This window comes from Scyliorhinus torazame, chromosome 3 (assembly GCF_047496885.1).
Source record: "Scyliorhinus torazame isolate Kashiwa2021f chromosome 3, sScyTor2.1, whole genome shotgun sequence".
NCBI classification, from domain to species: Eukaryota; Metazoa; Chordata; class Chondrichthyes; order Carcharhiniformes; family Scyliorhinidae; genus Scyliorhinus; species Scyliorhinus torazame.
The window spans coordinates 90,554,246-90,579,511 of record NC_092709.1 but is presented as its reverse complement, the minus strand read 5'-3'; the positions used below and the strand labels follow the sequence as shown (position 1 = coordinate 90,579,511).

General features: G+C 45.7%; 1 protein-coding gene across 5 annotated transcripts in view; it reads right to left on the bottom strand.

The window, feature by feature from the left end:
* sorcs2 (sortilin-related VPS10 domain containing receptor 2) overlaps nt 1-25,266 on the bottom strand; it is a 963,142-nt gene that overhangs the window by 14,568 nt on the left and 923,308 nt on the right. For 2 of the 5 annotated variants that reach the window (XM_072495949.1, XM_072495953.1), the window contains one exon: nt 8,100-8,257. The exons of 2 other annotated variants lie outside the window; for them this stretch is intronic. In XM_072495949.1, the coding sequence (XP_072352050.1) occupies nt 8,100-8,257 (158 nt within the window). The remainder of the gene's footprint in view (nt 1-8,099; nt 8,258-25,266) is intronic. One more of the 5 variants, XM_072495950.1, reaches the window with a different exon arrangement.

Below are 25,266 nucleotides of genomic sequence, written 5' to 3'. Positions count from 1 at the left end.
AAAATATATATTTTTTAAAAATTGGGCAGAAAGGGCCAAACCCAATCCTTCAAGCAGGAGCTACCCTGTTTGCGACCAATCAGCACATGGCCACCACCGGACGTCTGAATGAGAGGAGATCTAATTGAGGTATATAAGATGACAAAAGATATTGGCAAAGTAGACGTAGAGCAGATACTTCCTCTTGTGGGGCAATCTGGAATGAGAGGTCATAGTTTCAAGATGAGGGGTAGTAGATTTAAAACAGAGATGAGGAGAAATTACTTCTCTCAAAGGGTCGTGAATCTGTGGAATTCACTATCCCAGAGTGCGGTGGAGGCCGGGACATTGAGGAAATTTAAGGAGCAGATAGACAGATTTTTAGTCAGTAATGAGTTGAAGGGTTATGGGGAGTGGGCCGGACGGTGGAGTTGAGGCAAAGATGAGAGCAGCCATGATCGTATTAAATGGTGGAGCAGGCTTGAGGGGCTGAATTGCCCACTCCTGCTCCTAGTTGTTACATTATATTGTACCAGGAGTGGATCACAGGATTCACCTAGCGCATGTCCCTCACCCATTAATGAAGAAGAAAACAAGCTGCTCATTCAAACAAGAAAGCGTACCAACAATTTGGCTTGAGGGGGGGAGGTTATCAGGATACCAACCAAATTACAGGACTTGGTTCAACCGCAGGCCCCCATGCACAATAGAAGCAAATCCCAATCTCCCGGGATGTCCCTAATAGGTGTCTTCGAGCAGGGACATCCCATGTTCCGGGGGAAACCGCAGCACCAGACCTAGCCTTGAGCAGAACATTCTGACACAGGAATCAATACCCCCAAGGCCTCCAATACACTCCAAAACCTACACCCCAGCCGATCCTGTACTTTACGAACTACACGCAGGGTAGTGCACCACCCTCACATATCCTAAAAATAAATTACACACTCCCAGCTGGGGAGACACCATCACCGAAGAGAAGACTTGTCAAGACATCCAATAAATGGGTGCCCTAGTAGGGGGGACCGAATCGCTCCCCCCGGTACAGTAATGGGAACTTCCCATAGACCACCGGACCGGACCAGGATTTATAACAGCACACTGCTGACCCAGATGAAGAAAAGAAGAAAAAACGCGAAGAGAAGAACGCCCGAGCTGACCATGGAATATTAGCCACTGCATCACATTGCACAGCATCACAAGAAGGATATTAAGAGAAATTACAGTGCTGCCTCAACGGAGACAGAGGACTGATCCCCGTTAATGCTAGGAGCATCGCTCAAGTGCTATCCCCATACCTCCGCCATGTAGATTTATGCATGATGGCAAGCACACCAGTTTCCCTTCCCACCTTGGGCCATTATTTTAAACGGCTGCCCCGATGCCAGCATCCAGTGACAGGCCCTCTTCCCCCCACAGTGACAATGCTGACACTCCCCCTTTCTCAGCTGACAAGAGAAGCATGCCCAACCCCTCAGCAAGGAGGGGCATGCTCCCCCCCCCCCCCGCACCACAGGAATAACAGGTCACCTCTGGCCACCGCGCACACATGACGGTGACCTGACATCATCCCCCCCCCCCCCCACTCGAGCCCCTCACCACCCCCTCAGCCTCCCCCTTCAGTCCCCGCACCCTGCCATTGCCAACGGTGCATTGCTCCCTGGCACCAGGAACTGATACCCTGGCAGTGACACCCTGGCTTGGCATGACGGACCCCAAAGAGGGTCAAGGAGGTTAACCCATATCTCCCACCCCCCTCTGCCACTGCCAGGCTGCCACTGTGGCACGGCAGCACACTGGTTAGCACTGTTGCTTCCCTGCGCCCGCCAGGGTCGATTCCCGCTTGAGTCACTGTCTGTGCCGAGTCTGCACATTCCCTCCGTGTCTGCGTGGGTTTCCTCCGGGATGCTCCGGTTTCCTCCCACAAGTCCCGAAAGGCGTGCTTGTTAGGTGAATTGGACAATCTGAATTCTCATTCAGTGTACCCGAACAGGCGCCGGAATGTGGCGACTAGGGGCTTTTCACAGTAGCTCCATTGCAGTGTTAATGTATGCCTATTTGCGACAATAATAAAGATTATTATTATTAGGCTGCAGAGGAAGAGTCCTCCAAGAGTTTTGGGTGGGCTTGGGCTGTGGGTATGGGGTGGTGCACTGAACCCTCCTCTGGGATGGGGGTCCAGTGTCTGGTTTGCCCTTTCCAGCCCTGGGCAACCTGAAGATCACTATTGACATGGTTATCTCAGGCAGCCCTCTCTTCAAACTCTTCATCCTGGTCTGATCTGCTCAAACGCTAGAGTGGCGTTTTCACTCTGAACTGCTCTGTCTGACATGTGCAGAGCAGATCAGACAGTTCATTGAAGATTCCAGTCCAAAGGACTTCCCATCCCCATTCCTCGGGTCCAGCATGCCCGGGCTGCTGCACTTGGCTATACTTACACCAAAGCCCGCCTGGTGGATTTCCCATTGAGGGGGACGGAGTAACGTGGGGAAGGGGGATTGGGCTTCCACCTCATTAATTGCATATTAATGCATGCAAATCAGCAGTTTGCATGTCACCGTTGGCATGGGGTAGGTAGCCCGCTATGGGCAGCAATGCGGGAGCGGAGACTGGGGATGGATTTGCTACCCGGTGCCGATACTGTTTATCGGCTAACGCTCCATTGGCCCTTGACAATCGCAACGGGTGAGAATGGACAATCCCACCCACAAACACTTCTTCCACATGGAAAACCCAACACAACAAAGGGGATACTCCGGAAACCATTGTATACGAGCACTTGGAGCAGGCCGCCAAACTCCCCCATCAAACCTATCCCCCACATGAGGGAAGGGCTCCAACAATGTAGAGGCATGGTAAACAGTCTCTCGCTTCAACAAATCAGTCAAAGATTGACCAAACTCACCTTGGCCTGTGACCCCACTCAAATCCTTCTATTCTCTTAAGTCTAAAGAGAAGAGACTCAAAACAAAATGCTCCAACCTCAAGAAAAAGTCAGAAAGAACTCAGTCCTCCCCAGGACACATAATCTGCCCTGGCCATCAAAGGAGATTCTTAAATTCAAGATAGCATAAAACAAAATAAAGACCCGATACGGTTAGCTCTAACTGGAGGGCTACCCTCAATTTTTGTGAGAACTTAACTAACCCTACCACCCAACTCCAAACCAACCAACCACCCATCACCCTGCCATGGCTCCACTCATCTTCATTATAAAACAGGTAAAGGGTGTCCAAAACGTACTACTTTCCCAAAACCACAAGGATTGCAGCACATAGTGATTAGCACTGCTGCCTCACGGCGCCGAGGTCCCAGGTTCGATCGCAGCTCTGGGTCACTGTCCGTGTGGTGTTTGCACATTCTCCCCCTGTTTGCATGGGTTTCACCCCCACAACCCAAAGATGTGCAAGGCAGCATGGTAGCACAAGTGGCTAGCACTGTGGCTTCACAGCGCCAAGGTCCCAGGTTCGATTCCCTGCTGGGTCACTGTCTGTGCAGAATCTGCACGTTCTCCCCGTGTCTGCATGGGTTTCTTCCGGGTGCTCCGGTTTCCTCCCACAGTCCAAAGACGTGCAGATTAGGTGGATTGGCCATGCTAAATTGCCCTTAGTGTCCAAAAAAGGTTTGGAGGTGTTATTGGGTTACAGGGATATGGTGGAAGTGAGGGCTTAAGTGGGTCGGTGCAGACATGATGGGCCGAATGGCCTCCTTCTGCACAATATGTTCTATGTAGGTGGATTGGCCACGCTAAATTGCCCCTTAATTGGAAAAAAAAGAATTGGGATCTCTAAATAATAATAACCTTTATTTTCACAAGTAGGCTTACATTAATACTGCAATGAAGTTGCTGTGAAAAGCCCCTAGTCGCCACATTCTGGCACCTGTTCGGGTACACAGAGGGCGAATTCAGAATGTCCAAATTACCTGACAGCCCATCTTTCGGGACTTGTTGGAGGAAACCGGACCACCCGGATGAAACCCGCGCAGACACGGGGAGAATGTGCAGACTCCACACAGACAGTGACCCAAGCTGGGAATGAAACCTGGGACCCTGCCGCTGTGAAGCAACAGTGCTATCCCACTGTGCTACTGTGCCGCTAAAAAAAAACTTCAACCATACCGCCGCTCCAACGCCCAACTGAACCACAGTCTAAGCCCCGGCTGGGGGAGATGACTCGACATGATTGGTTACGTCCAACCCCTCATGACGAGGGCTAATGGTCAGGGGGGCCCAATCACCCCCAGGCCTCGAAGACTGGATACATTGCTCCATCGATCCTTGTGCACCCAGCCTCCAGATCAAGATTACTAACACATGGCAGCCAACTTTCAAACTCAATTGGGAACTCGCCTGCTACTTCTTACCCAAGGACCGGGCTCATGGACACTCCTTGTCCAACCCTACCTCCCAAACCCATCAAGATAGATGATACACCATACAGTAGGATCTCAATGAATTGAAGGCGGGCCCTTACAAGGGGAAATGCTCTGTCGAGTAAAAAGATTCTCTCCTATGCCTCCACCATTCTCCCAAGGATATCTCGCAGATCCTCAAAGTGAGCTCCAAGGACCTGCACCACGGTGCCGAGATCCTTAGCTAGAACAACATTCTCAATGGTGGCCATCATCCCGGTGCAGACAGCACCGCCGGGGTGAAGGCCCATTCACCAGCACCAACTCCACTGAAGGCTGCGCCCCATCCTAGCCAACTCTGGCAACCACAGTCAAACAAAGATTCTCTATGATTTAACTTGACTCCAATCAGGACCACCCAGAAACATGGTGCAAGACATATATCCCAAACAAAAAGACAATTATGAAATGTGCACGAGGATAAAATAAAGGATTAAGAAACGTGCAGAGCCAAAGCTCGCAAAAATGCTGCCGCTTCCACACTAAGATCACGTGGGACCCAGGTTTCTTTTTTTTTTAAAGTTAGCAGTCTTTATGGCGATTGTAACAATGTGGCTTTTTTTCCCGTTGTCTAAATCACTAACAAATAATTCAATTGTGGTTGTGGTCCCAACACATAGTCACATTCTACCAATTAGACTGTCTGCTCATTATCCTAACTCTCCTGCCACTCAATAAATTTTCAAACCAATTTAACAATTTGCTTTCAATTCCACGAGCTTCGAATTTAAAAGGAATTTATGAAGGACTTCATCAAATGTCTTCTGGAAATCCATATAAATAAATATCCCCTGTCCACTTCAGTCACCTCTACAAAAAATTCAATTCTGTCTGCTGGACATGACCTACCCTTTACAAATCCATGCTCTGATCAGTTGAAAATTTTCAAATTGTTTAGTCACTCCACCTTTAACTACAAACTCTAATAAAATCCCAACAGATGGTTAAAGTCATTGGTCTACAATTCCCAGTTTCCCTCTTTCATTTTTCCTAAATAATGGATGGCATCCGTAATGTTCCAAACTAAAAGAACGGCTCCCGAATTGAGAGAACTTTCAATGGTTATAATTAGGGCTTTCTTTAAAACCTGGGATGGAAATCATCTGGCCCTGTGATTTGTCACTCTAAACTGTTATTTTTTTTTATTACTGTTATTATGCTAAATTTGGTGTCTCCCGTTCATGATTCAATACAAGTTTCCTTCGGATGTCTGGCACACTATCCTCTTCCTCTACTGTAAATAATGACAAACTATTCAACATGTCACGGTCACGAATATAGGTTGAAAGGCGTGGATTTATAACTGAGATGAGGAGGAACTCATGGGCAGCACGTAGCATAGTGGTTGGCACAATGGCTTCACAGCCTCAGGGTCCCAGGTTCGATTCCCCGCTGGGTCACTGTCTGTACGGAGTCTGCACGTTCTCCCCGTGTCTGCGTGGGTTTCCTCCGGGTGCTCCGGTTTCCTCCCACAAGTCCCGAAAGACGTGCTGTTAGGTAATCTGGAGAAATTCTTTGGAGAAATTCTCCCTCTGTATACCCGAACAGGCGCCGGAATGTGGCGACTAGGGGCTTTTCACAGTAACTTCATTGCAGTGTTAATGTAAGTTAATAATAAATAAATTATTATTAACTACTTCTCGGAGGGTGGTGAATTTGTGGAACTTGCTGCCTCATAGTGCGGTGGAATCTGAGTCATTAAATGTTTTCAAGAAGGAGAAAAATATATTTCTGATTTTAAAAAACAGGTTAAAGGGATAAGGGTAACAGAAGAGAGGTGGATTTGAGACCAGGAAGAGATCAGCCATGATTTGATTGAATGGCGGAGCAAGCTCAAAGGGCTGAATTGCCTATTTCTGCCCCTAATTCCTATATTGCTATGTGCACCATTTCCTTACTTTCATTGATGAATATTTGTATTCTCAAGTTGTCACGGGGTTTCAATTGCTCCTGAACACCCTTTTTTCTCTTATTATAATGGTAAAAGTCTTTGCGTTGATTTTGATGTACCTTGCAGGTTTCTTTTCATATTCCCTTTTTATAGCTCCCACTATCTGCTTTGACACCCTTTGCTGTTTTTTGAATGTCTGCCATTCACCAGGATCTGTGCTATTTTTTGCATTTTTCTTTTAATTTTATGCAGTTTCTTACCTCTTTAGTCACTCGTGGCTGTTTTTATTGGCAAGACGACTTGCCCCTTAAGGGTATAAACTAGTTCTGCATCACACAAATTATTTTTTTTAAAACACCTCCCACGGTTCTTCTGCCATTTTACCAATTAACATATTTTCCCTGTTTCCTTTTCCTTTGGCAGTTTGAATGCTTGTCTGTTTCAGGAGGTAAGCCTTTTCATTATGCAAATCAAGCTTCCATTACCTGATTCAGACTTGGGACTCAGATTTTAAGGACACAGGGATGGGGTGTGTACCATGTTTTGGTATTGAGCAGTCCAGCTAGCAGTCCTAAAAGAGACTACAGTTTTCTGATCGAAAAGCAGCTAAGAAAGGTTTCTGGGTTATATTTCTGTACAGCCAGGAGGAGCACTCCACAGAAATACTGCAGATCACTGCTGGCCCAAATTTATTCTAAAAAAAAATAATCAAATTGACATTTGTTAGGTCTCAGCTGGAGTATTTGTTCAATGCTGGCTATCACACTTTAGGAAGAATATTAAGGTCATGGCAAGCGTACAGAAGGGATACATACTACGATGCTACCAGAGATGAGGGATTGCAGCTATGTGGGGAGATTGACGTAGGTGTTTGTTTTCTCCTTAAAACAGAGGAGTTTTGCTGGAATTGCTACAAAGTAAATAGAATGTTCAGTGACTAAAGGACAGATTTAAGATTATTGGCTAAAGAACAAGCGACACAAGGATACTGAGTTGTGACCTGGAATGCACTAACCAAAAAACTGAAGCAGTTTCAGCAGTAACTTCCTAAAGAGAATATGACACTAGAAGGTAAACAATTTATGGGGCGACTGACTAAGAGCAAGCGAGTGGGGCTAATTTGGTAGCTCCAACAAAGAGATACATAGGCATGATGGAACATACAAACATAGAAGATAGGAGCAGAAGGAGGCCATTCGACCCTTCGATACTGCTCCACCATTCATCACGATCATGGCTGATCGACCAACTCAATAGCCTAATCCTGCATTCTCCCCATAACCCTTAATCCCATTTGCCTCAAGTGCCATATCCAGCTGCCTCTTGAATGTATTCAATGTCTTAGCCTCAACTACTTCCTGGGATAATGAATTCCACAGGCTCACCACTCTTTGGGTGAAGAAATGTCTCCTCATCTCTGTCCTAAATCGTCTACCCCGAATCCTCAGATTGTGACCCCTGGTTCTGGACACACCCACCATCAGGAACATCTTCCCTGCATCCACCCTATCTAGTCCTGATAGAATTTTATAAGTCTCTATGAGATCCCCCCTCATTCATCTGAATTCTAGCAAAAACAATCTTAATCTAGTCAATCTCTCCTCATAGGTCAGTCCCGCCATCCTTGGAATCAGCCTGGTAAACCTTCGCTACACACCCTCGAGAGCAAGAACATCCTTCCTCAGAAAAGGAGACCAAACGATGGACTGCCTTCTGTGCTGCATCTATCTACGAGTCTAATATTTTAACTTGGTAAGTTTGATTCCAAATATCATTGTTTACAATAAAGGAGAGAAACTGGGGGGAAAAAAGCTACCTCTTCCGTTACCTAGCGTCTGAGAGTCCAAATCATCATCAATATACTCTTCCCCTTGTATGATGTGCTGTGTGTCTTCACTGTGATTGACAGGGCTGGTCATTTCCTGCTCCTTTTCATTATGCATCTGTGCATAAACATTCCTCCCAGGTATCTTCCTGCGACACAAAGGGAGAATATATCTACTGTCAGTATGCATTATCACCATATATTTGTTTTTTAATAACAGAAATATAATTCCCGATTTTGTACTCAGAGGAGTAGTCTCGCCCATTGGGAACCCATTATGTGGTTCACCGCTCGTGGTTCCCTTCATATTTAAATGAATGGTGGGACAATCCAGCAAAATGTAGTTTTGGTAGTTAATCTTATAATGTATTAAGAATTGTAATTCTTCCCCACAAGCAGAAGCAAATTATTGTTTTTATTAACCTTGTGCTTTTACTAAGCCAGTACTAATCAAGGTGAACTGGCCCCACCGGTTCTGGGAAAATAAAGGCAAGGCCACTGCATCCTGGTGGTTTCTAACCACTAGAGAAATGAATCAAAGTGAATTAGTATTGTTATTCTGCGTGTCGTACATCAGGGCAACATGGTTTTCACCAAGAGGAACAGTATTGTTCCCCAAGAAGCAACTTGTAAAAAAATATATTTTTGGGTTGTGAAAGTCACTGATAAGACCACATTAATTGTGTAGTCCAGTTGTCTTGACAAGGTGGCACTGGGACATTTCCTTGAACTACTTACTGTAGTCCTACTGGCGCTCCAAACAGGCACTGCGTAGGGCATTTCCATGAGTTTGACCCAGCATTGCTGAAACAACGGTGAAATAAGTCCAAATCAGGATGGGTATGAATTTAAACAAATCTTGGGAGGTAACAGCACTCTCACAACATTGTTGCTCTTGTTCTTCATGTCGGTGAAGGTCACAGCGGAAAGATGTGTTGTCCAAGTAACCTTGGTGAGGTACTGCAGAGCACCAGGTAGATGGACATGTTGGTGGTGAAGGTTCCATTCTATATCAAGGGGAGATGGTCTGTGTCCTTCTGTAGATGACTATTACTTTGCATTTGTGTGGTACAAATATTATCTGTCATTTGTCAGTCTAAGTCTTGATGTGATGCAGGATCTATTGTAGACTGACATAATTGCTTGATTGTTAGCAGTGTTGCAAATGGAGCCAAAAACACTGGAATCATCAGCAAACAGCCCCATTACTGATATTGTGATTGAGGGATCGGTCTAACTATTCATATCTTTTTTATCTTGCACGATTGCTAAGATTTCATCAAAACGTAAAAAGACAAGGCTGCAGGACTTTAGATGAATTGTACTGATAGTCTAGAGAGCATTAAGCAATTTGAAATTTTAAGTAAATCCCCAAATTGTAAATGAATTGCACTGCTGTGCATCATCCATAGCCAAATTCAGACAGTTTGCATGACATCATTAAACTTCAAATCAAAATGAAAGGCCTCTTATGATTTGTAACAGCTAACGCATGATGTGAAGTAAGCCTGCATTTTAAAAAATACCTTGCTCTATTTCAGACTTTTGGGTTGGGAGAGTGGAGATTTTAGTTGTGTGAGAACCTCTGAAAGCTTTAACTTGAGTGGAGGTATAGTGGGATACAAATTATTCTGGGTCTGTCTTTGGGCCCAGGCTCAGTTCTGGATGAGCAACCCACACAAAGGCACAACGCCACCCCAAAACTGAAGGAAACCAACAAACTTGTATTTCTGCAGCGTCTCTCACAGCCACAGGACATCCCAATGCATGTTCACAGCCAATTAAACATTTTTGAACTGTAGTCACTGTAGTGATAGCAGTAAGAAATAGGGGGAGGAAACTGTAGTTGGAAAAATGGCATTGAATTTGAACACAATAAGGTCCCACAAATAGCAAGGAGATAATAGAAACATAGAAAATAGGAGCAGATGGTCATTCGGTCCTTCGAGCCTGCTCCACCATTCATTTTGATCATGGCTGATCATCCAATTCAATAGCCTGATCCTGCCTTGCCCCATATGCTTTGATCCCTTCACCTCAATAGCTATATCCAACTGCTTCTTGAAAACTCTGGGCGACCACATCTATTACATGTTTTTCGGAGGCGGACCGCCAGCGGGATCTACCAATCCCGCTGTTGTCAATGGGAGTTCCCCACCCCTTGTCGCCGGCATGGGACCGGAATTTCCTGCCAACGTGAACAGCGGTAAATCCCACCCATTCTGTTTCTGCGGTAACGAATTCCACAGGCCGACCATTCTCTGGGTGAAGAAATTTCTCATCTCAGTTTTAAATGGTCTAACCCACATCCTCAGACTATGACCCCTGTTTCTGGACACCCCCACCATCAAGAACAACCTTCTTGCTTCTACCCTATCCAAACCTGTTAGAAGTTTATAGGTTTCACACGCTGGCAGGAAATTCCGGTCCCACGCCGGATGATAGGTTTCTAGGACATCCCGCCTCATTCCTTTAAATTCCAGCGAACACAATCCTGACTCAATGTCTCCTCATACGTCTGCTCTGCCATCCCAGGAATCAGTCTGGTAAACCTTCTCTGCACTCCCTCTGCAGCAAGAACATCCTTCCTCAGATAAAGAGACCAAAACTGCACACAATATTCCAGGTGTATTCACCAAGACCCTTTATAATTGCAGCAAGACATCCATGCTTGTGTACTCAAATCCTCTCGCAATAAAAGCCATCATGCCATTTGCCTTCTTTACTGCCTGATGCACCTTCATGCTTACTACAGCGATTGGTGTATGAGGATAACCAGGTCTTGTTGCACATTCCGCTCTAGTAATTTATGGCCATTCAGATAATAACCTGTCTTTCCATGTTTGCTACCAAAGTGGATAACCTCACAGTTATCCACATTATACTGCATCAGCCATTTATCTGCCCGCTCACTCAACTTGTCCAAATCACACTGAAGGATCACTGCATCCTCCTCATGGCTCACCCTCCCACCCAGCTTTGTGTTACCTGCAAATTTGAGATATTACATTTAGTTCCCTTATCAAATTCATTAATATATATTGTGAAAAGCTGGGGTCCTAGTACTGACCCCTACGGGACCACACTAGTCACTGCTTGCCATCTGGAAAAATACCTGTTTATTCCTACTCTATTCGATCTACCCGAATGGGGACAGAGTCCCGTAGTGCAAGATTAGCTGGGTGTTCCCGGTGCTTGAAGCACCGCAAAACGCACCGCTATCTGTTTGTGGAGACCAGTACTGAACAGCGCTCGCCTGAGGTCTCCAAGGCGAAGGTGACAGAATCACTACAGTGCAGAAAGAGGCAATTCGGCCCACCGAGTTAGCATCTGAAAGAGCACCCTACACAGGCCCACGGCCTATCCCCGTAACCCCACCTAACCTTTTGGACACCAAGGGGCAATTTAGCATGGCTAATCCACCTGACCTGCACATCTTTGGACTGCAGGAGGAAATTGATCACCTGAAGGAAACTCGCTCAGAAATGGGGAGAATGTACAAACTCCACACAGACAGTGACCAAAGGTTGGAATTGAATCCGGGTGCATGACGCTGTGAGACAGCAGTGCTAACCACTGTGCTGCCCATGAATGGATGGATACCAATGCCTTGGTTACCTCAGGGAACTGCATATTAGAGTGAGACGAGTTGTCTTGTTCTAATATGCAGATTTGCCAATATGTGATTCTGCCCACAATGAATGGGATTCACATCGTGGCGTGACTAGCGGGTCTCCTGGCATCTACCACCACATTGCGCCATGGCGTGCTGACTTTCAGGCGCAATGTGGCTGGTAAATCGTGCCCTTTGTTACTTGTCTGCCCATCAGTTTTCTATCCATCTCAACACACTACTGCTAATCCTATGTGCTTTAATTTTACACGCTAATCTCTTGTGTGAGACTTTGGTGAAAGCCATCTGAAAATCCAAATAAAACACATCCACTGAAAAATGAAATGAAAATGAAATGAAAATCGCTTATTGTCACAAGTAGGCTTCAAATGAAGTTACTGTGAAAATCCCCTAGTCACCACGTGCCGGCGCCTGTTCAGGGAGGCTGGTACGGGAATTGAACTGTGCTGCTGGCCTGCCTTGGTCTGCTTTAAAAGCCAGCGATTTAGCCCTGTGCTGAACCAGCCCCGTGCTAGCCTTGGTCTGCTTTAAAAGCCAGCGATTTAGCCCTGTGCTAAACTGGCTCCCCTTCATCAACTCTACTGGTTACATTCTCAAAGAATTCCAATAGATTTGTCAAGCAGATTTCCCTTTCATAAATCCATGCTGACTCTGACCGATCCTGCCACTGTTTTCCAAGTGCTCTGCCATAAAATCCTTGATATTGGATTCCAGAATTTTCGGCATTAGCAACCTCAGGCTGACTGGTCTCTACCACATAGTTTTTGATACAATGATCATTGTAGCACAGGGGGCTGCACGGTAGCACAGTGGTTGCTTCACAGTGTCAGGTTCCCAGGTTCAATTCCCAGCTTGGGTCACTGTCTGTGCAGAGCCTGTATATTCTCCCCGCGTGTGCGTGGGTTTCCTCCGGGTGCTCTGGTTTCCTCCAACAGTCCCGAAAGACATGCGTTTTAGGTGAATTGGACATTCTGAATTCTCCCTCAGTGTACCCGGACAGGTGCCGGAGTGTGGCGACGAGGGGATTTTCACAGTAACTTAATTGCAGTGTTAATGTACACCTACTTGTTACACTAATAAAGATTATTATTATTATTACCTGAAAGATGGCACTTCTGCCAGGGTAACACTCCTGCAGTGCTGGATTAGAGTGTCAGCCTAAGCAAGGTCTCAAGTCCCTGGAGTGAAACCCACAACCTGCTGACTCAAAAGCGAGGAACTACCACTGGGCCAAGGTTGACCGCTTGGACTTGAGTCTCACCGACATTAACAGGGTGAGCTGCCAGTGCAGCTAGCACCTTTAAAGTCAGTCCCATAAGTAAACTGAATTGCAGGCAGCCTGCTGTGGCTTTCATGCAGGTTTTGCTGGTTGTGGGGACAAACAGCAGGACTGTGGAGTTGTGGTAGGGGGCTGTGGAAGAATGTATTCATCCTGGTTCTGGCTCCACAGAAATTTAAGTAGTTTAACATTTGCTTAATTGTTTTTGTTGGCAGTCATGAGGAACACTGAAGAATCCTGAAGGTTTAGGATCCCTCAGCTAAACTGAATCTCAATAAGCTGCTCAGAGGGCAGCACTGGGACTACGGCGCTGAGGTCCCGGGTTCGAATCCCGGCCCTGGGTCACTGTCCGTGTGGAGTTTACACATTCTCCCCATGTCTGCGTAGGTTTCACCCCACAACCCAAAGATATGCTGGTTAGGTGGATTGGCCACGCTAAATTGCCCCTTAATTGGAAAAAAATAATTGGGTACACTAAATTTATTTTTTTTTAAAACAAAAAAAACCAAGCTGCTCAGGATTCTTCCATGGCCGCTGTAATGTAAGCATATCCATGAACTGGCGATAAGTGTTTAAATTGGATCTAACCTGTGCAACAGGAGAAGCAGAAGCTACCTCCCATATCCATGGGACTTACAATCTACTTCATCTGCTGCCATTCCAAACCCTTCCTGAGATATAGCTTTGCAATGTCAGGCTGGTCTTGAATCTCCCATTCCAGTGTCATCTGCATGGGTGACACACTGCTAGCTGTGCATTTGAAAATGAGCCAGAACTATTTTTTACCCAACAAGAGTTTAATCTTGGTAAACTCCTCGAAACTGGTTCGGATGACACAAGCTATTATTTTGGATTCAGCTTTATTAAGGTTAATACTTGCTACGTCCAAAATCATACCTGCAATTAATGTCACTGGGCTGGATTATCTTACCAATGCCGTTAACCCGGGTGGTAGGTGATTGCACATAAGGGACAATTCTGTGACTTTAAGCTTCTGGTGGCATGCCTCAGCTATCAGAGAATTTCAGAAAGTTGAGAGGGTCATTGCGTATGATTTTCTGATTGTTAAAAGTTAATGCTGGGAAACTCAGGTGCAGAACAATCCTCAGTTCTTAATATGTGTTCCCAGTAGGTGTGACTTGCAGCTGGGACCTCAACATCATAATGCTTTTATTTGATCTTTAGTATGGTCGACCTAAATGGAGTTGGTGTCCTTGATGGCCGCTTCCGTGCACTCCGAGATGGCGTTTTTGCCCAGTTTCCCCGGCAGTATGACGCGGATTGCTCTCTGGATTTACCCCGCTAGTTACAGACAGGTTGTACATGACAATTTATCACCAAGTGAAGTCACCAGATACAAATCACGTGACTGTGACATTACAGATAGGATTTCACAAATTGGAATCCTCACTAAGCGAGGGAGGGAGCAGAATTTTACAGAAGCGATTGAATTCATTGTGGAGCATATGCTGAGGTGAGTCACTGCTCCTAGGATGACCATGGACCCAACAAAGTTGAGACTCCGTGAAAAGCTCGATTGCTGAGTAGTTTGAACATTCAAGTTCAAGAGGTTGGCAAGATGTCAGAAAGTTGTTTTGTGCCACCCAAAAGATTGCCAAAACGATGTGCGCAGAAGGGGATTGATTTTGTTGATCCGTAGGGAACTTCCTCAGCTATAAGTTACAGGATGCGTGGCCTGCACAAAACCAGATGGGGAGTTAAGGTGCAACATAAACACAGAATTGGGATTAATTTAAGAATTGGTAAACACAGATTAATGAATGATTAAAAGGTAGAAAAAGTAACATTTATGGTAAAAAAAAGTTAACAAATACATTTTCATAATTTTAAGGGTTGTTGTTGGATGAACAAATGTTTAATAATGCAATGGTAAGAATGGACTGAGTAAAGGAATATTAGCATGAGAGATATGCACATCTTGAGTAAATCTGTTATTATGTGACGTAACAGAAACATTGCTGTAAGCAGAAGATGGGGAATTGACTACTTGGCAAACATAGACCTGTTAAACTGAATGAAGGTGCAGCCTCATTGGTAAGAGGTAGCATATCGGTCATTAACATGGACATAACAGTAGAAGGAGCTGCAACCAGAAGTTACAAATGTTAAAAGACAACAAAGTATTCTAATAATTGGGAAATGCTCCCAGCCAAGGAGAACAAATTGATAACAATTTAAGCATGTGAATCATGCTTAGTGAGGATTCCAACTTGTGCAATTCTATCTGTAATGTCACAGTCTCGTGGTAAAAGGTCTCTTTTCCAGCAAGTTAAATCCAAGTAAGCAAATTGACTATTTGTATCTGGTGACTTCACTTGGTGATAAATTGTCATGTACAACCTGTCTGTAACTAGCGGGGTAAATCCAGAGAGCAATCCGCGTCATACTGCCGGGGAAACTGGGCAAAAACGCCATGCAAGAAATCATGTCCATTTCAATACCCAGAGGTAAGACTGCTTTAAGAATTTGCCATATCCATCTGTGTCACCGTGTCATATCTTTGGATCGTCCTAGGCACAGCAGATTGGCAGAAAGAGGAGAGAGGATTTATACACTGACTGACACTATGTAGCTGGGTGCCGAATTTCTGCTTTGTCACAACTGGCGAACCAAGAGACAATCATGCTCAAAGTTCCGCTTGTTTTCAGAAGTCTGTTTGCTCAAGTTTCCATTCATGTGTATTTGCATGTGTAAAACCCTAATCAACCAACCCAAGATCTTAAATCTTCAATGTTCCAGGGCAATCAAACATCTTATTAGAATGTAATATCGATGTATTAAAAAATATATTCCATCATATATTTAAGAATGAATTAAGAAAACAGGGTTCAGCATAAAGATGAGCATTATTAGTCAAAGTGCCTAGTTCACCACCTAAGAATTAGCTCATTTTAATTGGCTGAAAATTACTTCTAAAAATTATACAGAAACATTTACTGGTTCCATTGTGCACAGTAGTCTGTTAGTTAGTAAATACATTTTTAAAAAAGTTTAAATGCATTCAAATGATGCTTTCCAAAGGTAAATTACCAGAAGCATGCCAGCCATTAATTTGATCAAGGGCCATGGTCAGTTTTGTAGACGGAGCTACATTCCAGCACAATGTTTTTTAAACTAGTGCAAAAGACCATGGCAATTTGAATTGCATCGGAAGTAATTTACACTTCAAATTCCTTGGTGGATTTCTGGTGAATTTCATTGAAAAAAACCCCACTGCAACCCCAGGTTTAAAGTGCAACTCACCTGCAACCCACCAGAATGGATATTATGAATGTGTATTGGACGCATGCAAATGAGGAAGAACACATTTCTAGTGCCTGACATGTCCTCAATTATAATTGCGCAACCATTGGTGCCTGGGCCTTCAATTGCCCAAGCCCTAGAATTCCCTCTGCACACCTCTCTCCCTCCCTATCTCACTCTCCTCCTTCAATAGACTCCTTAAAACCTACCTCCTTTTTGAAATAAATATAGAGTACCCAATTCATTTTTTCCAATTAAGGGCAATTTAGCGTGGCCAATTCACCTACCCTGCACATCTTTGGGTTGTGGGGGTGAAAACTGCGCAGACATGGGGAGAATGTGCAAACTCCACACGGACAGCGACCCAGGGCCGGGATCGAACCTGGACCTTGGCGCTGAAAGGCAGCAATGCTAACCACTGCACCATCCTGCTGCCCTCAAAACCTACCACCTTTTGATCTAATAGCTGCTCATGAAGCTCAGTGTCATGCGCTGTTTTCTAATGCTCCTGTGAAACACATTGGGGTGTTTAATTACATTAAAGCTATAAGTTGTTAATGGATAAGTTGTATATTTAGTTGTATAGATATAAGTTAAATAGATATATTATTGCTGTCATGATATCCCAAATTGCTTGACAATCAATAAGTTAATTTTCAAGTGTTGCTAGTGCAGTTCTATAGGGAGGTACAATAAAGTTTTGTACACATCAGGTCGCACAAATAGTAAATAAGATGAATGACCAATTGATCAATTTTTGAAGTGACTGATAGAGGGCGAAATTCTCCGTAATTGGCGCGATGTCCGCCGACCGGCGCCAAAAACGGCGCAAATCAGTCCGGCATCGCGCCGCCCCAAAGGTGCAGAATCCTCTGCATCTTGAGCAGCCGAGCCCTAACCTTGAGGGGCTAGGCCCGCGCCGGACTGATTTCCGCCCCGCCAGCTGGCGGGAAAGGCCTTTGGTGCCCCGCCAGCTGGCGCAGAAATGACATTGCCGAGCGGCGCATGCGCGGGAGCGTCAGCGGCCGCTCACGGCATCCCCGCGCATGCGCAGTGGAGGGGGTCTCTTCCGCCTCCACCATAGTGGAGACCATGGCGAAGGCGGAAGGAAAAGAGTGCCCCCACGGCACAGGACCGCCCCGCGCCCCCTCCAGGACCCCGGAGCCCGCCCGCGCCGCCTTGTCCCGCCGGTAAGAGAGGTGGTTTAATCCACGCCGGCGGGACAGGCATTCCAGCAGCGGGACTTCAGCCCATCCGGGCCGGAGAATCGCCGGGGGGGGGGGGGGGGGCCGCCAGCAGGCGCGGTGTGATTCCCGCCCCCGCCTAATCTCCGGTGCCGGAGAATTCGGCAACCGGCGGGGGCGGGATTCACGCCAGCCCCCGGCGATTCTCCGACAAGGCGGGGGGTCGGAGAATCCCGCCCAGAGTGTGGAAATTTGACCAATGCAACCAGAAATGCCAACTGGATGATCCTTCACAGCCCATAGATGCCAGTCTTCAGCCAATTCAAATCCACTCCACGTGATATCAAGGAACAGCTGGGGGTGGGAACCTGAGGGGTAGCCCAGAGAATAGTACGTTTTTCAGCACAGTTGGAGTGAGGGAGGAAGTAATGAATCTAAATCAGGGTTACACTGCATGTATGTCAGTTGCTGTATACTCATGTTTGTTCCTAGTTGGAATATGGTCACTTTAACAGTTTGATCATGTGATGTATTGATGACATAATCAGCAGTTTGGGTGGGCTAACAATCAGTCTCGTCTAGCAGCCTGTAGAGAAGGCACCTTTCCACTAAAGCTCTTGTTTGTTTGTATCTTTGTGGTCTGCAAGCTTATCCTTTATATATACCTCAAAGAAACTTGCGATGAGGTGGTTGATCCACATTGCAAAAACCTGAAAAGAACTGCAGAAATCCGGTGGAGTAAGAAAAATCATCGATCTGCAACTGGAGAGTTGCAAATATTACGCCCTCGTTAAAAACTGTTGTAAGGGTAAGCCCAGCAAAAACAGACCAGTCAGTTTAACTTCGGTGGTGGGAAAACATCAAGAAACAATTATTTGGGATAGCATTAATAGTCACATGGAAAAATGTGGTTTGATCAAGAAGAGCTAGCATGGGTTTATTAAGGAAAAATTATGTTTAACTAACTTGCTGGAATTCTTTGAAGAGGGAAGAGAAAGTTGATGAGGGTAATGCTGTTGATGTTGGTTCGCAAATTAGAAATGTTTGGGATTGATGGAGTCTTGCCAGCATGGATTAGAAGTTGGCTAAAAGATAGGAAACAGAGGGTAGGTATGGATGGGCACTTCTCAGACTGGAGACGAGTTGAAAGTTGTGCTCTACAGGACTCAGTATTCGGACACTTGCTTTTTCTGATTTATATACATGATTTAGAGATGGGTGTATATGTGCATAAGTCATAAAGCTGGCAGGACAGGCGGAAAGAGAAGTTAATAAAATATAGAATACCCTAGAGTTTATTAATAGTGGCATAGAGTACAAGAGCAAACAGGTTTTGCTGAAGTTGTCCAAGATGCTAGTTAGACCTCAGCTGGAGTATGGTGCACAGTTCTGGGTGTCACCCTGTTGGAACAAATTTGGAGGGAGTGCAGAAGAGGTTTGCAAGAATAGTTTCAGGGATGGGAAACTTCAGTTACGAAGATAGATTGGAGAAATTGGGGCTGTCCTCCTTGGAGAGGAGAAGGCTAAGAGGAGATGTGATGGAGTTATTCAAAATCTTGAGAGGGCTGAACAGAGTAGATAGGAAGAAACTGTTCCCACTTGGAGAAGGATCGACAACAAGAGGGCACAGATTTAAAGTGATTTGCAAAAAAAGTACATGCAATGTGAGAAAAAACATTTTCACACAGAGAGCGGGTTGGGTCAAGGATGCACTGCCAGGAAGTTTGGTGGAGGCAAGGTTAACCGAGACATTCAAGAGGATATTCGATGATTATTTGAATGGAAACAATGTGCAGGGTTACTCCTGGCTGTAGTACTGAAAATTTGTGCTCCAGACCTAGGTGAGCCATTGGATGAGCTATTCTAGTACAGCCACAACATTGGTATTTACACAGCAAAATGGAAAATTGCCCAGGTTATGTCCTGTCTACAAAGAACAGGACAAATCCAATCTGGCCAATTATCGCCCTACTAGTCTACTCTCAACCATCAGAAAAATGATGAAATAGGTCAGTGACAATGCTACCTGGGGGAATGACCTACTTAGTGATGTTCAGTGTCAGTTCTGCCAAGGACAATGGATTCCAGGCATCAGTATAGTCTTTTTCCAAACAAAGACAAAAGAGTTTGAGTTCTAGAGATGAGGTGAGAGTGACTGCACTATTTGTTAAAGTGTGATATCACTTAACCCTTTTAAAATTTAAGTCAAAGAGAATCAGGGGAAAAGGTTCCACTTGTTGGAGTCATACCTAGCAGTAAGGAAAATGGCTGTGGCTGTGGCAGGCCAATCACCTCAAGCCCAGGACACCCGCTGCAAGAGTTCCTCAGAGCAGTGCCCTCATTCCAACGAACTGCAACTGCTTTATCAACGACCTTCTCTCCTCCATAAAGCCATATGCAGCAAAACATGGACAACATTCAGGCTTGGGTTGAGAAGTGGCAAGTACATTCATGCAAGCAAAGGTCAGGCAATGTCCATTTCCAACAAGAGAGAATCTAAGCATCTCCCCATGACATTCAATGTTATTAATATTCCAGAATCCCCCATCATCAACATCCTGGGGTTCACCACTGACCAGAAACCTAACTGAACCAGTCACATAAATATTGTGGTTACAAGAGCAGATCTGAGGCTGGATATTCTATGGTGAGTAATTTGCCACCTGGTTCCCTTCACCGGTCTATAAGGCACAAATCAGGAGTGTGATGGAATGCTCCCCACTTGTCTGACAACATTCAACAACATTCAAGAAGCTCAACACTGTTCAGGACAAAGCTGCCCACTTGACTGGCACCCCTTCCACCACCTTAAACATTAAGTCACTCCATCACCAATGCACACTGAGAGCAGTGTGAACCATCTACAGGATGCATTGCAGAAACAGCGGGCGGGATTCTCCACTCCCACGCCGAAGTGCCCATGCCGTCGAGGTTCACGACCGCGCAAAACGGCCCCTATCCCGACCGATTCAGGGCCCGAGAATGGGCTAGGAGCGGGGCCGCGTCATCTACACGCGCCAGGCCTTGTTGCCGCATAAAGGCGGCGCCGCATAGCTGGCGTCACCCGCGCATGCGTGGTTGCCGTCCTCTCTGAGTCCACCCCGCAAGAAGATGGTGGATGGATCTTGCGGGGCCGCGGAAGGAAGGAGGTCCTCCTTCAGAGATGATGGCCCGACGATCGGTGGGCACCGATCACGGGCCATCCCACATTTGAGGTACCCCCCGGTGCAGGATCCCCCCTCCCACCCCGCGCCCCCCCCCCCCCCAACCAGCGTTCCCGCGCTGTTCCCGATGGCAGTGACCAGGTGTGGACGGCGCCGGAGGGAACCCGCCGTTTTGGCCTGGCCGCTCGGCCCATCCGGGTCTGAGAATAGCAGGGGTGCCGGAGAATCGCCATTTTGGGTGTCTCGGGCGATTCTCCGGCCTGCGAGGAACTCAACGGGGCCGTTCCCGCCGCTTGGGAGAATCGCAGGAGGGCGTCGGACCGGCGTCGCGGGAAATTTTGGCGGCCCAGGCGATTCTCCCAACCGGCGCGGGAGTGGAGAATCTCACCCAGCATCTTCCAAACGCATGACCTCTTGGTAAAGCAGCCATAGTCCCAGATGACCATAGGCTGCTTTCCCCTTTGAGGGGGAGAGCTGACTGGTGGTGATTTAATCTGAGGATCACCACACCTCCGGCGAGGGGCAAAGTTGAGAAGGCAAGACCTTCATGAATAACCTCAGCTGGTACGGGAATTGAGCCCACAATGCTGGCCTTGTTCTGCATCACAGCCCAACTGTCTAGCCCACTGAACTAAACCACTACCTCCCAGAACAAGGGCAGCAATGTATAGGAGCACCAACACCTGAAGGTTTTGCAGCAAGTCACAAACAGGCTAGTTAACAAACATCTGTCCTGGGAAAAATTTTAGACACTATTATTAAAGACGTCACAGCAGGGCACTCAGATAAGCTCAAGGTAATCAGGTAAAGTCAGCAAGGTTCGCGAAAGGGAAATCATGTTTAACCAATTTATTGGAGTCTGTTGAAGAAGTAACACGTGTTGTTGACAAAAAGGGACTGGTAGATGTACTGTATTTAGATTTCCACAGAAGGCATTTGATAAGGTGCCACAATAAAGTTATTGAATAACATAAAATAAAAGCTCACAGAGTGTAACATATCGGCATGGATTGAAGATTGGCTAACGAACAGAAAACAAGAAAGTTGGCATAAATGGATCATTTTCTGGTTGGCAAGATGTAATGAGCGGTGTGTCACAGGAATCAGTGCTGAGGTCTCACATTTTTAAAATTTATATTAATGATTTGGATGAAATAACTGACGGTATAGTTGCTAACTTTACTCTCTGGTGGAGGTCTCTCTTATGGGGGGGGTCTCTGGTCGGGGGCTTTCTTATTGGTGGGTCTCTGGTGGGGGTCACTGTAATGGGGTCTCTGGTGGGAGGTCTTTCTTATGGAGAATACTCTCTTATGGGGGGGGGATACTGGTCGGGGGATCTCTCTTATGAGGGGGTCTCTGGTGCGGTGCGAGGGTCCGGTGGGGGTAGTGTGGGCAGGATTTGCATTGTACAGGGAAGGGGGCCCTCTGGTGGCCTTTAGGGGCAACTCCCTTAAAGAGCATTACCCCTTTGGCCCACCCCGAGGTCCGGGGGGGGTGGGGGGGGGGGTGGACCCAACAAATCCCATGGTTGGGGGGGTGAGAATTGTATTGTGGAGGGGAAGGGGACCAGCTGCTGGACCCACCCACTCAAAATGGTGGGATTCGCGAGGGAATCCCTCGCAATCCCCGCCATGCATAATTTTGCATGGCAAGGGTAGTGAATCGCCTTGGATTCCTGCTCCCAGCCCGAGCACGTCCGAGGCATTTCATCTCCAGCGGGAGAACATGGGTCTCCCAAACCGAGAATCCAGCCCATTATCTAAATGCTGAGAGATTGCAGAGCTCTGAGGTTCAGAGGGATCTGGGTGTCCTAGCGCATGAATCACAAATGGTTAGTAGGTAGGTGCAGCAAATCATTGGGAAACGCAATAAAATTTTATTGTTTATTGCGAAGGGAATTGAATATGAAAGTAGAAAGGTTATGCTTCAGTTATACAGTACATTGGTGAGACCACATCTGGAGTACTGTGTACAATATTGGTCTTCTTATTTGAGGAAGGATGTAAATATGATGGAAGTAGTTCAGAGAAGATTTACGAGACTAATAAGCTTGTGTCTGCTGGAGTTTAGAAGAGTAAGAAGTAACTTGATTGAAACACATGATCTTGAGTGGTCTTGACGGGGTGGATGGGGGGAGGATGTTTCCTCTTGTAGGAGAATCCAGAACTAGGGATCACTGTTTAAAAATAAGGGGTTTCCCATTCAAGACAGGGATGAGGAGAATTTCTTTCTCTCAGAGTGTAGTGAGTGCTTGGAACTCTCTTCCTCAAAATCCAGTGGAAGCAGAATCTTTGAATATTTTTAAGGCAGAGCTAGATAGATTCTGGTTAAGCATGGGGGTGAAAGGTTATTGGGGATAGGTGGGAATGCGGAGCTGAGGTTACAATCAGATCAGCTATGATCTAATTTGAATGTTGGAGAAGGCTGGAGGAGCCAAGTGGCCTACACCGGTGGCTCCCAATTCCTATATTTGGTTCCTGACTTGGAACTATATTGCCGTTTTTTGATTGTTGCTAGCTCAAAATATGGGAACACCCTCCCTAACAGCACTGTGGGTGGTAGACCACGTGGACTTCAATAGTTCAAGCAAGTGACTCAGCATTAACCTCTCCAGGGAAACTAGGGTTGGACAACAATATCTGGCCCTGCCAGCAATGCTCACATGACACGAATGAATAAAAAGAAGTGATTCCAGGTCTGTATAAGTCCAATAGTACAAGTCATTGAACCTCAAGTCATTGCAGAAGTAAAACAGAAATAGATATTGCCATTCTGTCACGTTGGTGTTTTGATGGTAATTCTTTTTTACAGAGAGGATATTCTTCTTCATCTGTTTGCTCAGCTGCAGTTAGGCAGCTTTTGCCTAAGTGACACTTAATTCCCATGAGACAAAGCTACTGCTCAATACAGAGGAGCCTGGTTGTACATCTGATGCAATCCATTGTGAATTATAAGCATTTATGGCTTATACTGAGCTTTAATATGGAAAATTTTGAATTGACTTTTCATATATCAGGACTACACACTAATAATTGGTATAATTGTTACTTAAGTCGGTCTGTTTTGATGCATTGTGGCTGTGTTCAATCAACTATAGAAATTATTCATTTAGCCTGATTGCGCTAAAAGTAAAGATAATGTCAAAATAAATCATCTTCAAAAAACATCAATCGACAGAACAATTTCACTCCAGCTCTTAATACAAAGAGATAACAGCTCTTTGCCTCTGGTGGCTTTAAATATTTATCCAAGAACAGTTTTTTAACAATTGTTTCAGGGGCTTTTGACTTTTCTTATTCATAAAATTTTATCGAAATGTTTTCTGAAAATTACATTATTGGCCAACACGCTGGCACATCTCAGTCTTCACATTTTTCTCAATATGTACGGAACCTGGATCTAGAAATTCATCCGGGGGGGGGGGGGGTTGAAGTTACCGCTACACTGGGCTCACATGTCCATTCACATGGACGCAGAGACTGTGCGGTACTGGTCAGCTACTTTATCATTTTTATGGTGGCATGCAGCTAGTACGACTATTGATGTTCAATATCTGCACTCTTGTTTGGGAGTGAGTGGGGAAAAGAGAGGAGGATATGTGTGTGTACCTATGCCGCATGGACTGCGGTGATTCGAGTGACTCACAATGAGCTTCCCAAGTGCAATTAAGGATGGGCAATAAATTGCCAGCAACACCCAAATCCCAAGAATGTTTTTTTTCCAATGGTGCTCTGTGGCTGCTGGAAGCAGGATATGCCTTGTAGGGGCAAAAAGTAACTGAACAAGTTGCAGAACTAAGGGAGGAGGCCCTGTTGAAGCGGTAAGCAAGAGGAAGGAGGTGCAGTTTTTTGAGGAGGCAGAAGACTCTCTGGACAAGTTCTGTGATAAAAATGGGGAGACATCAAAGGGAGGAACACTGACATAGGACTTGTGCGTCATATTGCAAGAATTTTAATAGCCTCAGCAGAATTCTCAAGGTAGGACTCAATTCTTTTTCTGCTCAGACCTCCACCACCTGATAGTTACCACTCAACGTTTCTCTCCCCTCTCTATATTTGCTCTACTCCATTCATTACTCCACACTTTACTCCATCTCCTTTGGCTCATTCTGCCACTCGTGCACTCCTCATTATCTAATTTTCCTACCTTCTGACATCTCCTGCACAGAAAGTAAATTCTGCAACCCTGGACAAACTTCTGACATCACAAAAGACTATCATTTGTCAGCAGGCAGCCAAAGAGTCCTACATTCACCAGAAGGACAGTTATGTATGGGGATTATGGGCTGCAGGATGTTTGGTGGTGAGGGCAAAGCTGAAGGAGATGCTCTACAAGGTTCCTTCACATCTGACCTTTTTTCCCTTCTAATTCAACCTACACACTTTGTCTGACAAAGTGCAGCTGTTTTCACTAATTATTCATCTCTCTCTGCTTCCCTTGACATTAAAAGCTAATCCACGTGCATCTTTCGCCTTTCAGGCAATTAAAGGCCATGACACAAGGGATCAGATTCTAACCCATTCAAAATCAACCCATTTGTACAGAGTTACAATTGGGCCCATAAAGTTTAGAAGGTAAGTCACAGTGATTGTCACATGGCAATCCACTGAGCACAAGTATGCTTGAGCTAGGG